Source organism: Hevea brasiliensis, chromosome 4, assembly GCF_030052815.1.
Source record: "Hevea brasiliensis isolate MT/VB/25A 57/8 chromosome 4, ASM3005281v1, whole genome shotgun sequence".
Classification (NCBI taxonomy): domain Eukaryota; kingdom Viridiplantae; phylum Streptophyta; class Magnoliopsida; order Malpighiales; family Euphorbiaceae; genus Hevea; species Hevea brasiliensis.
In genome coordinates this window covers 26972865-26988062 of record NC_079496.1, presented here as the reverse complement: position 1 = coordinate 26988062, position 15198 = coordinate 26972865, and the positions used below count along the sequence as shown (strand labels likewise).

Sequence of the window (15198 nt, the reverse complement as noted above, 5' to 3'; positions counted from 1 at the left end):
ACCCTAAGTGAAAACAACAAAGTTCCATGTTGTATTCACAACAAAGTCTCTGTTAACGCTAAACAATAGCAGTAACCCTCTTTTCTCCTGTGTCTCTCTCTACGAACTCTTATGCTGTACCAATAGTAACCATCACCGCCATTAGAACCGCTCTCGCCCGCTACTTCTTTTGCCTCATCCTAGCCCCCCATTTCTAGACTCGGTTAAGGGCTGGTTCAGAACCAGAACCGGACTGGTTTAAATAACACTGGAATCAGTCAAACCTGTCTTTGACTTTAAATCGTAAATGAACTAGACTAAAATTGAATCAGAATCAAATTGGATGGTTCAGAGTTGAACAACTTCTTTTTTATTTAAAAATTAAAAAAATATATACGAAAATTATTTTGAACCGTTTGATTTGGACTTAAAGCGAACTGAATCCTGACCGAAACCTAAACTATGGAGGTTCACAATCTCGATTCTGGTTCGAATCAAAATCAGCCCAGTGGCTCGGTCTACTCACTTCAACAATGGAATGAAGGTGAGTGGAGTACCACAATAAGAAGAATGTGATCACTGCGTTGAAAGAGGCATAATGTTGGTGAACCCTTCCCTTTCACAAAATAAAATGGCTTCTCTGCAAGCCGATGGGATGCCTCAAGTGGTTGGGGGCTAAGCTAGCCACAGAATCTGAACCTGTTTGACAATTGTGGCATCGAAAGTGATCTTGATTGTGCCCAATTGGGAAGGAGACCAAGGGACATCCAAGGGCTTCGAGTTGGGGACATCTCAAAGTTGAGAGATTTAGTTGAAATGCTGGAGTTTGGTGGTTAAAAACAACTAGGTTCCTGCTCTTCCATAATTGGAATACCGAAGATGGAGAGGTGACTAATCCAAAATTCCTATGCTAAAAGTTAATGGGATTCCATGAAAAAAAATTATAAAGCCAACTTATGAATTCAATTATATATGGGTTCTATACTAAATATTCTGATCTCCTTTACATTTCATTTCACTAATAAATTATATAATCACATGAATATAATCACGAAATACTATGTGTACCTTATTCGCAGCATAATCAATGCTTCACAATTGAATCAAGCGAGTCTTTTAAGAATGCCAAGAACAAAAGCCAATGTTTAATCACTTGCATGCAATTCACACTTTTATATACGTGTGTTTCTTTTATTTTTTTAATAAAGACAAAAACTTGGCTATTTATAAGTCATGGTAACTTTTGGCTAATAATTACATGACTTTTATGTATATAACCATCAAGAAATATAGTTACATATTTTGACCAATGTACATGACTTTTGATTGCATATCTTCAATGTAGTTGCATTTTTTTTTATTAATATACATGACTTTTGGTTTTTAATACATTTTGGCAATATACATGACTTTTCATGCTGTTGTTTTTAACTATAATTTTAAGTCTAATGGATCCAGATTGATTCCAAACCATATTTCCAACATTCCACTTCTCCACAGAAATTACAATTGAAATTTCAGTCAAACGAGTCAATTTGTTGCTGAAATTAGACCAACTGAGATGATATCTCCGTCACAAATGGCTTAAGAAATGTTAGTTTGATTTACCAATATTTATAAGTCCTTTTAATTTTTATTGCCTTGCGATCTGGGTCTTGTTCCGCAAGTCCTCCACATTCGAACAGTTCTACATTCATGGAGAATAGAGAACGGTGGTAATTTGCATGATAAAACTTTTTAAGTAGCTAGTATGTTGGTTGTTAGATGTAGAGGACAAATTAAATGCTCATATTGGATTCTTGACAAATCACACAAACAATTGATGCAAACCAAGCCATCTTATTTTTCTGTTTCAAAGGAAACTGATTTTTATTTCATTTATTTTCTGAATTCATGGATACACATATTGCCAATAACAAAGAACGTTGAAGAAGAAGAAGAAATTGTGTGCTGTGCAACTTTAACATACATGACCTCTGAACAACTAAAAGAAAATTTAACAGCTGCAAAAATGGGGGAAGAAAAGTTCTTTCACATTTGGAGTAGAGTAGGTGCAAAGAATGTTGAAGCAACTGTAGTTAATGTAATTCTTTGTAGCCAGAGAATACACACTAATTTTATACTTTAGACTAGCCAAGCTCAACATCCTTAATCAATGGAGTCTTCTCCTTCTTTTCCTCTTGTGATAAATTGGGTTTCAAAGCAAGGATGAACTTGGTTCTTGTTTGCTTCTCAAGCCCTACTGCCCAGCTGTATACCACCATTCCAGCAACTGCAACAGCCATCCCAATTACATTTTTCACTGTCATTTCTGAATCAAAGACTATCCACCCCAACTTAAGGACACACACAGTTTTCATGTGCCCCAAAACCTGGAAAGATACTGCAGAGAAACGTCCGGTGCACAGATACTAACTCACATTGCAGAATAAAGCCAGGGAGCATGACACTGGTATGAAAAACTGAAGACTGTTTACACTCGCATCAGAAATATATAATGTCAAGAGAGCAGAAAAGGATTTGTATTTCTTTTTTCTCAAGAGATGCAAATACTTACAAATCCACCCGGTGATAATGCATAATTTGATATAAGTTTACCACTGAGGTAGTTATCAATGAATGGATCTGTTGTATTGGAGCTGTCTTGCTTAGCAGTTCAAAAGAGCCTATTGAATACTTCTTCTGCAATGAGCCAATTGACTGTTCCCACCAGCAAAAAGTAACAGATTATTTATTTCAGATCATGCCTTTCCAGGTGAGCACACACAGAAAGCAGTAAGCATTCTCATTTCTCGATCCAGGTAAGAATGGAACGATAAAGAATTTGCTCGTTTGTTATTTTGGAAATCTATCAGATGAACATAACTGCTATCTGAATCCTATCAAATTGGCAAACGTGCATCTGTACTCTAGCTTAATCCATAAATGGTGTGTTTAGCATATCCTGACAGGACTAAAATGACTATGACAAGTTATTTAAGCCATTTATAAACAACTGAAAAATGATTAGGTACTCTTTAATGGAGAATTTGCAGATGCTCATGGAGAATTTGCAGATGCTCAATTCCACTTATTAAGTTGAAAGTTATCATAACAATAAAAACAAGTGGAAAGATGAAGAGGAAAGCTCACAATTTGTTATAAAGATGAAGACAAGACTGCCACACAAGCACAGAGAAATCCTCTAGCATTAACATTTACATCGGTGACGGTGCAGACACCAACACCCACAACCACTATCATGACAGCCATCTTGACTTCCCTGGAGTAGTGTTTGCCGTGAAGAAACCATTCCATTGCACAAGCCACAGAGATCATACTTAAATTTGAAATCTACACATGAAAAAACAATTGCAGAAACATAAGGTTTAAGACATTAGACATGTATGTATATATGTATAGTTGAAGGAACAGAAAAGGAATACAAAACCCGATAAAATCCAACAGAGTTGAGCATGAGGCTCAAGTTCACCCCTGTGATTGAAACATTGGCAACAATCGAGAACCAAACAAGTTCCCACAAGGGAATGTGCTTAGAAGCAGAATAACCAGAAGCATTTGAGACCAAGCCAACCAAGGCCGTCATAGAAAAGTGTAAGCCAGTCAATGTTGTTGCTGGAAAGCAGGAATCACACATTTAAAGTAAGTTCACAACTATGATTTACCCCAACAACAGAAACATGTTAGAAACACTCAATGCCAATTCAAGAAGAAGAAGAAGAAGAGCTCACCAAAAGCAAAATAAAAACCGGTGGGGTACATGAGTTGTTTATTAGCCATTATGATTCCAGTGGAACTGATAATGTTCATAGCCCAAGCTCCAACATCTGAGACAGAGGATGATTTTTTCTCCTCCATTTTTCAGAAAGTTGTTAGATTAACTGGATAAGAAGATGAAATTTACAAGTTAATAATCCTGGTAAGAACAAATAATACTGTATCAATTGATGGGTTGTCCTATTCTTGCATTATTTGTTTGGCTTCATCTTCCTTTCATGTTGTCTTTCTCAGTAAGGGCATGTTACCTGCACGTTATCCCATCCCTTTTCTAAAACTTTTAAGTTCCTTGTTCACTTCTTTCACTGTTTGCTTCCATTTAACTACTTCACTTGTTGACCTACCCCAACTCCATTGAGACTTGCAAAGCGTTTCATGGTTTACATTTAATACTATAATTAACACTCCTGTGCAAATGATAATGATCTTATTAGTTTGTAATTTTTAAAAATACATCGCCAGAGCCATTGCAAGATAACTATTATAAAATTAATATAATCTTGCTCTTTTTTATATAGGGTAAATGACATAGGCTGCCTCCTGCCCGCTCGACCACGTGATATTTCTTTCTTTTTCAACTGTAAATTAATATAACCATAGGATTTTGATGTTATAAGTAGTAAGACTAGGGATGGTCAAGTGGGTTTTCACAAGTATCTATTCACCCGAATCCTAATAAGACAGGAGGTTTTGGTTCAACTTTAATGGGAGAATAAAATGGAGCAGCTAATAATGTATTTTTATGGACTAAAAACTATGAGATTTAGCCTACTCCATTCCTAGAGACCGATAGGAATATTTATCTGTTTTGTCAATTACGTCTTTCGCCCTGATCTTATGCCCTGACTTAATCTCTGTAGACGAACCTTGTAAAGAAACCTTTAAGTTGTGAGAGCATTAGATTCTCACCAATATTTGCGTTTAGGTAATTTTTCATATGGTTTTAGTGAACTTAAGTTACTTAAAAATTTTATATTCACCGCAAGTTTGAATAAAATACACCAGATATCCATTATCTAATCCCATTCAACTAAACAACCATTAAGTACCTACGGACACTCTAACCCATTTATTTAATTATTTTAAAATTTACTATTATTTTGCCATAATTTTTTCAAGATTTTGAATTCAAATTTAAATGCCCCACCCATAAATCTCCTATGTAATTATATTTTCAGCAAAAATATATATAAAAAAAATAAAGTAATGTTAATCGGGCTTGAGATACCAACCGCTAGTAAAAAATATTTCTATAATCAAATGAGTAACAGATTTGGATATCATGTATATGATCAAGTAAATTTTGCGGGTACCCAGTACCATACCATCCCTTAGCAAGACTCTTCTACGCTTATTATTATCATTTGTTTACTTTCTCAAAAATCCACATTGGATGAATGTCGTTTTCAGGGTGTAGAAGCATAGCTTTTGTTGGTTGAGCGAATTATGATGAGAGTGCTAATTGAAAATGACTGCACAAACTGGCCATTTTCCGCCCAAGCATGAAAAGAGGTAGGTAGATGAAAAGGGATTTTATCTTTATCTAATACCCATTCGACTCTCATATTAAGTAACCAACGCCCAGCTATTCAAATCCCCATATGAAACCTTACAATCAAAGTGTTTAGGCTGATCTTGAAAATCCTCCAACCAATGAATCCATAAGCTGCTCTTTGAAACAAAAGTATCAAACCACGAACAAAAATATGAAAAACATACTGAAATATGGCATTCATATGATAAAACAAGAAACAGACTGTTTCCCAACATTACATAAGAGGCGTTTACAGTAGTTAATAATAAACTAAACAGAACCGGGGAATACAACACATGATATGGCATGCCCTCTAGAAATCCCATGAATAATTTTTTTTTTTTCAAATTAAAAAAAAAAAAAAAAAAAAAGAGAGAGAGAGAGAGAGATCATGTTACTGACTGAAAAACCTTGCAATTGACATCAGCAAAGACAGCATAGAGAACAAATTGACCTATCACTCAGGTGCCTACAGCATGCACATGACATTCATCCTCCCACTTACAGGAAGGCATCCTTCTCAAGCAACTTTAGTACCTCATGTTGGTTATTTAGCTTGGCAACGTCGATGGGAGTCTTGCCATCCATGTTCTGGAGGGTACTGCAGTTTGATAATGAACCAAGAAGAAGCCTCATTACACAGGAACAAAAAACAAATTGTATAAAGCCCATAAAAGATCATGCTTAACTGATGCTAAAGACTTACACAGCAGCGCCATTCTCTAGTAGAAGGGCTACACATTCCTTCCTTCCATATCCAGCTGCATAATGAAGCGCAGTGTTCTTATTTTTATCCAGTGCATCAACAGTTGCTCCTGCCTCAAGAAGAATTTGAGCGCACTTTACCTGCAAAAAGTAAATGAAAATGAAATTTTAAGTGCATTTGCTTACTTCCATGCAACCAAAAAAATCTTGGCCTATTTGTCTTTGCATTTCCAGAACTCTCTGAACCATCTGACAGCACAATCAATATACAAACATGTGACTACATCAAGAACTTGGATCAAGAAATAAACAGCATTGTTGAAAGCACTCCTTAGGATGGCCCACAGTGCAAGGAGGAAGTCCTTGGTCAAAATTACTTCAGTTAGGTGCATATCAGGCACACAAAGCAGGGACATATAGAGTTAAGAGATATGAAAAAAGGCGCATTCAATTTTAGCCACAGATCTGCAATATTTGCTATATTGTTTTTGTTTTTGTTTTACAGTATAATAAACCTAAGATTGTAAAGAGACGGTAATCTCAGCACATAACAACTGACCTAGTTGAATTGATTTAAAACTAATAAGATTAACACACATGGGCTGATAAGATGACAACATTATTTAAATTCATTTAAGAGCAAATAAATCATGAGTGACTAATACACAGGCTACACATCTAGCCCAAAACCACAAGGTGACATGTCCTTTCCCCCTACAAATGTTCCTCCTCCAACATGTCTTTCCATTTTCCAATGAAAAGAGAAAAAGACTCTTCGCAATTTCACTTGTACCCAAACATGCCATACAACTCAGTTTGTTAATTTAAGTTTTCACTAGTTAACATTTTATGAGTTCTTAGAATAGAGAAAAAAGGGATAATGTCTAAAAAAACCCTAAATTTTGAGGTTTTTAATAATTCTAACCCCAACTTTATTTTTGAACAAAAATACCCTAAACTTTGAACATTTTTACAATTTCACTTTGCTGTCTGTTCCACCGTTAATTCTAACGGTGAAAATGTCTAAAAAAACCACAAACTTTACCCCTTTTTTTATATACAGTTGTACCCTAAACTATTTTTATTTAACAAATATATCATGAACTTTGAAATTCACTACAATTGAACCCCACCGTTAGTTACTTCATTAAATGCTCAAAGAGGGGCCAGGTTAGCACTTCTAATCCCCAAATTAAAAACAATTTAACCCAATTTATAATAAAATAAACCCTAATTGATGAATTAACGGGTCCTATTTTGGGATTGTCAAGATGAGTCTGGTTAAGTTGTGAAGAGGGGATGTTGATGGGGAGTGAGATTAAGTCTTCATAAGATTAGAGTTGGGTTGGGCAGAGGTAAGCATAACAAAAGTGATGGCTTGTCAAGGTAGGTTGAAGATGAATCTTTGCATTTTTTATGAGAGTAGGTTGAAGATGAATCTTTGCATTTTTTATGAAAATAGTGTCCGTTTTGCTAGAAATGAAATTTTTTTCTACGGTAAATTAGGTTTAATAAGTATCAATTTGGGATTAAAAGTGTTGACGTGACACCTCTATTAGTATTGAATGGGACAACTTACGATGGAGTTCAATTGAAATTCAAAGTTCAGGTACATTTGTTTTTTAAAAAAAAAAGTTTAGGATACAGTTATAAATAAAGGCAAAGTCTAGTTTTTTTTGAACATTTCCTATGCTGACACGGGCAAAATCCATTAGCATTAATAGTAGAATAGACAACAGAATACAATTGCAAACAAATTAAAAGTTCAGGGTATTTTTGTTAAAACTAAAAGTTTAGGTAGAATTGAAAAAAACCTCAAAATTCAGGATTTTTTTTGGACCTTATCCCAAAAAAAAAAAAAAAAAAGAAGAGCATTTGTAAACTCAACATAATAACAAAGTTCCTTATCATCTTGGCCTGCCTAGAGATGTGAATCACAAAACTTTGAAGTAGCGTGATTTTAGTTTTGCCATTTAATTTCTATGCTTCTTAAGTCCAACAAAGCCCATTTAAGGTTCAATTACGATTAAGATTTCATTTTAAGTTTTCTTAATATTGTATGCCATAACACTTTCTCATATAAATTATTATGCAGTTTACTTCAAAGATGTGCATTTCACTTGACCACACACCTATCTTATTATGAGTTAATAGACATTTTGTCTCTGGTTACCTTGTCTAGGGGGCGAAACCCCTAAGAACATGTGCAACTTGTCCCTAAGTTTTTCAAGCCTTGGCACTTAAGAGTTTTTTGCTTTAAACAACTGTGACTACAATCTATCAACAATAACTGGCCATATTATATTTGGCATGCTGCAAGCTTCCAAGTGCAGACATTCATCAACTAAGCACTCCCTCCTTGCAATATAGAAGGTCTAAGCACCTGAATTTTTACGTCCAGAATAGTCAAATATGCCAATCCATCAATTTACTAAATTGGATTTGGGACATTCCCATATATGTCATGATATATCATAGACCAATAGTAGTAAAATATTCCCACCCCACCCAACCCCCTACTGGACAAAAATCCAAAATGCACACTTGGAGTTATAAGAAATAATAATACCTCCCCATATCCACATGCAAAGTGCAATGCTGTTCTTCCCTCTGAATCCTCTTCATCCTTGTTGGCACCAGAAGCCAATGCATTTTTCAAACCCTAATTGATTAACAAAGAGAACTTTAATTTCTATTTACACAGAATATCTTTAGCTATTTGAAGTTAAAACTAAAATTTAAATATATATATATATATATATATATATATATATATATATATAAGATGAGAATTTTTGATAATGAAGAAGAATAGAACTTGTTATCACAAGAACAAATTCAATATCACCCAGAACATCAAGATGCTATTTATGATAGGAACAAAAATAAAGATGAGTAACAGGGTATTAGATAAAAAAATTGGAAGCAATTTCGAGGAAGGTTTCCGAATTGGAATTGGAAATGGTGCAATGGAATCAGACTGAATTCTTCCAAATCAACAGCCAATACCGTCATTTCTTTTTAAACCGTTAGTAAAATAACTAAAATCAGCAACAAAATAAGGACTGAACTAAAAATGTAAGGCATCAGATCAATAAATTAAAAAAAATCCAAAAATTATTAAATAACTGAAAAAATTAATAAGTTAAAATATTATTTATAAATATAAATCCAAAATTAAATAAATTATAATTTAAACAGAAAATTTAATTTATATTGATAAATTAAAAAATCTAAAAATTATGAAAACTGTAAATGCAGACAAATTGCAAATAACCCATAATATATACAAAAATTTCAAATAAACGTTCACTGTCATCCATCATTAATTTTCCCCAAATATAGTGATTAATTTAAAAAATTATGAATTATTACCTAAAATTCAATAAGTAGACGCCATATATTGTAGACAAAAACTCCTCAAAATGCACACAGATCTTATAGATCTGAATATTTATAATTATACCCAGAAATTAAATTTTTAAAAGAAAAGAACTGCTACACAAAAAAATATGTTGATTTAAAACAACCAACCCCCCCCCCCCCCCCCCCCCCCCCCCCCAACAATAACCCCAAAATATCAAGTAGCCCAATACATTTTTGTGTGAGATGAAGCATAAATTTAAGTAAGTCAGAAGAAGAAAAAAGGGAGTAGCTATCAGTGTTGGTGGTGGTGAATTGGTAATGCCAAACGATTTAATGACTGCTCCAAAAAAAGGGTAGGTTTTTGTTCTTTTCAGTGCAGCAGCGACTTTCTCCTCTGCAAAATGATACAAATTTCTGATTCTCAACATTGCATTATGTTGCAATTTGCCTTGAACTGTCTCTTTCAACTTCCAACCAATATAAGCTGATATACACCTCCGTTTACATGAAATGAAAAATATTCCATTGATGCCCTAAAAATCCATTACATATTGCCCAATATGAACAATACGTAATACCCTACTAAGTGACAACAAATCCAACAATCAAGCAAATAGAAGTGCATGTTGTACTCTACCTCAAAATCACCAACACTAGCACAATTGTGAACAATGGACTCATCTTCATTTCCCCCATCTTCTGCTTCATCTTGTCCAGAATTTTCTACAGAAGTAGCTGCTTCTCCAGAAACAGAGAGACCCATTGCTTCACCCAACTTCTGTAGAACGTCTTTGTCATTCCAATACCTATGCAAGCATTATTTACCCTTAATAATGTAATAGCAATAAATCAATTGAATAGAATTAAATCAATAATTTTCTACACAAATAAGAATAAAATTTTTTGAGATGAATTACACCATTGGTAACAAACTTTCGGTTGAATTTTGTATCAATCAATAAGGATCAAAATCCAGTAGAACTATCACTAAAACTTGAATTAAGATCATGGACAATTAAATATAAATTTTAAGTCAAGTCATCATAACACCCAAGTAGATGTAAAAGCACACGCGAGTACAAATTCCAATTTAGCAAGATACATAGAGGTAAGTTACAAGGATGTTTGCCATTCTAAAATATATCAGTTAAAAGTTTAGAGATAAAATAGGAACAAACCAAATATTAATGACCAACCTAAAATTTAGCCCAAAATTAAATCATTAATGGTGTAATACACCCCAATTTTTAGCACACTCCTATAAGCAAGTTACAATTTCATACTAAAATCAAACTACTTTGGATCCAAACCTCATCATTGTTGCCGGACCACCAGACTCTATCTCTTCTAAAATAGGTTTTAAAGAAGGATCTTCTTTAATTCGTGCCATTCGTTCCTCAATCTGATCTTTCTGTGATGGATTTGCCAAACTCTCAAGCATTTGAGACATTGAGGGATCCTGAGGAAAGACAACTAAAATTTCAATCTAGTGGAAAGAAAACATGCACCATTCAAATGAACATAAATATGCATATCCCAAAAGAAAGCAATCTTGGTTACCTAGAGCATAAATTGCTCTACTGTGTGGACAGAAAACAGGAACATATAATGTCCTTATCTATAAATGTGGTATGATGAGAGGAAGATTTCTTTCGAATTTCTCAGTGGGAAACAAAATATATTATGTAAATTCAGAAAATATATGATTGAAAAAGAATAACCATAAAGATATTTTACTATCTTATAAGAATGATAAATTTGATTTCAATTAAAAAATGCAACATACTTCAACACTATAAAAAAAATAAAATAAAATAAAATCCCCAAACTTACACCATAATAATGATAATAATAACAAAACTATCTCAAATTTGTGTGATTAGGATTTTGATTATGTACTCATTATTGTTTGCGTTTCAAAATCCTAACTTCAACATTCCAAATTGCTAATGACATAAACAATCCAGATTGAGTGATTTGGAATGCAAATCACTAGAGGTGCAACATTTTCTGACAACATTAAAAGGAATTAAATGAAAATAGAGTCCAAATATACCTGCATCAATGCATTGCCAAGGCGTTCAGCCATAGTCATAAATTGAGGATTCTGCATGACCTGTTGCATGGTGGAATAGTATTGTTGTGAATCAAACTGAGGGATCCCCTCTTCAGCTCCTGCACCTTGAAGAGTTTTATGAAGCTGCTCTGCCATTTGGTTAAATGCAGGATCTTTTGATATCTGCTCAGCCAATTCCTTGATGCTTGGGTCCTATATATAACAAACCATAAACATTGATGAATCATCAAGGAATTTTTTTTTTTTTTTTTGAAACCTAAACATGAAGAAAAATACATAAGGGCCACAAAATGAGGAACAGGCATCTTATCCAACACCACAATGAACTAAAACCATTTAAAGACAATCAACAAACTTTATTATAAAATGTTCCTCTAAATCCTATGACATGACAACTTGGACTCAAAATTGGCAAGAAATAAACCCCATATAAAAACTAAAATCTAAAGCATAAAGGGCTCTTTTTTTGTTCTTTTCTGAGAATTGATGGGATAGATTTTTTAAAATATGAGTTGATGGGGTTGATTCTAAAATACTGTACCTAAAATTTCCTTAAAATGCAAAAAAAAAACTTTATTTTGCATGCCATTCATAAATTTTAAAATCATGAACTTTTCTCTCATCCTCCATTAGAATGAAGAAAATTTCTTTTTCATTTAAATTTTGATCTCAAATGAGTTGGATTTGATTTCAAATCTTAGTTTCAATGCCAAATCAACTTTACCAATTAAATTAGCATTACCTACAATATACCATTAGATTTTTGCTAGGATATAACCAATTAATATAAATTAATATTTTTATCAACACGGAGAGATAGAGAGGGGAATTGAGGGAAGAAATGGGAATATTATCATGTTTAGAAGTGTACTTGCAAAAAATATTAAGACTAAATCCATACAGATTTATAACAACACACGAAAATATTTACATATGCATGTATTGTAATTTATATTTACATATGCATGTATTGTAATTTACTTACATATGTAAATAATATGAGTTTTTCATAACTGCATTATTTCAAGGACATTTGATTTATATTAAACTAAATATTTTATCTAATATATATTCTTATAACCCACATATATAAAATATAAACCTTTCAATATTGGCAAGGTTTACATAATGTCAGTTTTGTACATATCTTGATGAGAGAAAGGAGTATGTGAATTGAATTGTTTGCAGTAAAAGTTAAGTGATTGGATAGGTTACTATTTATATATTTATTGCTTTACTCTCATCAAGTTCCATCCATTGATAAAGATAGTCAAAAGCAAAAGGCACAATGTCCCTTCTCTTATCAAGTCCCATCTATTGACTCGAGATAGTCCACAGCAAAAGGCAAATTAAGAAGATATTGATGTCAAGGGATGTTAAACAAGCAAAGTGGAAGCTTGAACCAATTTTATGCCAGCTGCACAGTGCCAAACACTTGGCAACAAGTGCACAATACATGATTAAAGCAAAGGCATCTCGCCTGGAATGTTGGGTAGCACCGGACTGACTAAAAGCCAAATTAAAATAGACTAACGAACAGCCTTACCATAAACCAAACCACCCGCATTTTAACACCTAAAATCATCTGCTCTCTCTCTCTCTCTCTCTCTCTCTCTCTCTCTCTCTCTCTCTCTCTCTCTCTCTCTCTCTCTCTCTATATATATATATATATATATATAACATATTTCACTTTCCCATCAAACTAGCAAGAATTAGAAAATATCAAGAGAAGCATCTAAACTAGCAAATCTTCGTAAAAAAAATCCATAGAAGACATTGTTTTTGCACTTGGGAAGAGCAGTTTGAAATCACAATGATTTGAAATTGGATAACATACATTAAGCAGGCCACTCATGGCTGAGAAATCAAAAACATTGGGAGCCAATCCAGGTCCTGGAGAAGGGGAAGATCTTCCTTGTCCTGACTGTGACTCCCCAGAAGACATTTCTGATTTTGGGATTTTGCCTTCTGAAGAACCTGTTTTCTCGTCTAGGAAAAGGAAAAGGATATGTAAGAAAAATTAATAAAGCAGATCACTGATTCCCAAATAAAGTCACAGCACAAGACTTCAACAGGCTGACTATGATATGCAGCAGGAGACATCCATAGCAAGCTAATGAATAGAATAAAGTGTTTTCTGTAAGATCCAAAAAGCATGTACAGTAAACCATAATGGAATGGAATGAATTTCTTATTTGATAATGTTCTATACTCAACCAGTCCAGCTAAAAATAAGCAAAAAAGATTAAAGAAGATGAAGATAACATTAATTAGGTAATGGGCCTGGAACTCGAGAACTGAAATGAACTCTTTCTACGATTATATACCAAAAAAAAATCCATAGATTCTTAAAACAATCCCTGAAAAGGGATTAGATTAATAGGTAGCTAACAAATTAAGTAAAACCCAAACAGAAAATGCAAGAAAGATCACAGATTTGACGAGAAATACTGGTAATTGAGCAAGAAAAATAAGCATATACCAGAGGGAACATCCTTGTTGGAATTGGACGCCATGGGAAGAAGCTGAATCGATAGAGAGAGAGAGATAGAGAGAGAGAGAGATTAAATTAGGGAATATCTTAGAAAATTATATATAAAAAAAAAAAGGCAAACCTGAGGAAGCTATGTAGCAAACAAATGAAAGACTTTGGTTTGAGGATTAGATTTGAAACCCTATCTCTGCGTGCGTGTGTTATGGGTATCTATCCAAGTGCGATGTGCGTCTCTCTGTCCATATATACTACTCTATACAGTAACGGCAAACAGAGTATCATTATTATTTATTTAACCGCGAGAAGTTTTTAACAGAAGAGAGGATAGAATGAGTTGGATAGCAGGATGGTTTTAACAGGTGAGAGAGAATAGAAATTTTCTTTCTTTTTTTTTTTTTTTTAACTAGCCAGAGAGGGAGAATAGAAATGAGCTGGATAGTAGGATGGCAATGGAATAGTTCTGCTATTTGTTTTCGGCTGGATTAAATCGTAATAATAGGATTAAATCGTAATAACAGGATAAATTTAGATAATATATTAGAGTATGAAATGAGTTTAGATTTAAAAAATAATTAATTAAATATAAAATATATTTTTTATAATAATATCTGTAATTTTTTATATATTATATTTTAAATAAGTAAATTTTAAATATTTTATAAAATTTTTAAATATAAATTATTAATAAAAATATTTTTTATATAGATTATTAATTAAAATATATAAAATTAAATATTTTTGGATAATTTTTTAATAGTAATAATGAGATTTAGGATAAATACAGATAATTAAGAATAAATTTTAATCAGGTTTAAAATTGTAACACCCTTCACTCGTTTATAGTATAGCTAAACAAGGTGTGTCACATTCAGTGCCAGAGCACCTTATCTCATCTTGTTATGTACATAGTTAATTTAAACTTCATTTATTCATGTTATCCATATTGTTAATTTTTTTTTTATATCACATTTTATTTTTATCGAGACCCGAACAGAGTCTCTTCTATTTTATTAGCGTTGACAGATTTTATTATTCACCTGTTAAAAATTAATATAATATCCATTTCATTTTCCATATATCACATCACCACATAATTAGCTTATATAATTTCAAGAAAATGTATTTCTTTTCATTCATACATAATGATGTATAAATTTACAATTTATTTACAATATCAAAATATAATTACTTCTTTTTCTTATGTACAATGAATAAAATACAAAATCTAAATATATGGGCCCTACCAAAATATAGACTATAGAGGTG

At 33.0% G+C, this 15198-nt stretch overlaps 1 protein-coding gene and 1 pseudogene across 1 annotated transcript; both read right to left on the bottom strand.

The window, feature by feature from the left end:
* Positions 1-1829: 1829 nt before the first annotated feature.
* Positions 1830-5343, bottom strand: LOC131179275 (UDP-rhamnose/UDP-galactose transporter 2-like; annotated as a pseudogene).
* Positions 5344-5463: 120 nt separating this feature from the next.
* Positions 5464-14209, bottom strand: LOC131179274 (ankyrin repeat domain-containing protein 2A-like). The gene is made up of 9 exons (XM_058145657.1): positions 14054-14209; positions 13921-13963; positions 13276-13427; positions 11418-11630; positions 10672-10820; positions 9999-10167; positions 8565-8657; positions 5997-6136; positions 5464-5891 (listed from the first exon to the last, which is right to left on the bottom strand). The coding sequence occupies exons 2-9, from the start codon at positions 13952-13954 to the stop codon at positions 5792-5794; spliced, it is 1050 nt and encodes a 349-aa protein (XP_058001640.1). The 5' UTR covers positions 13955-13963; positions 14054-14209; the 3' UTR covers positions 5464-5791.
* Between the last annotated feature and the right edge of the window lie 989 nt (positions 14210-15198).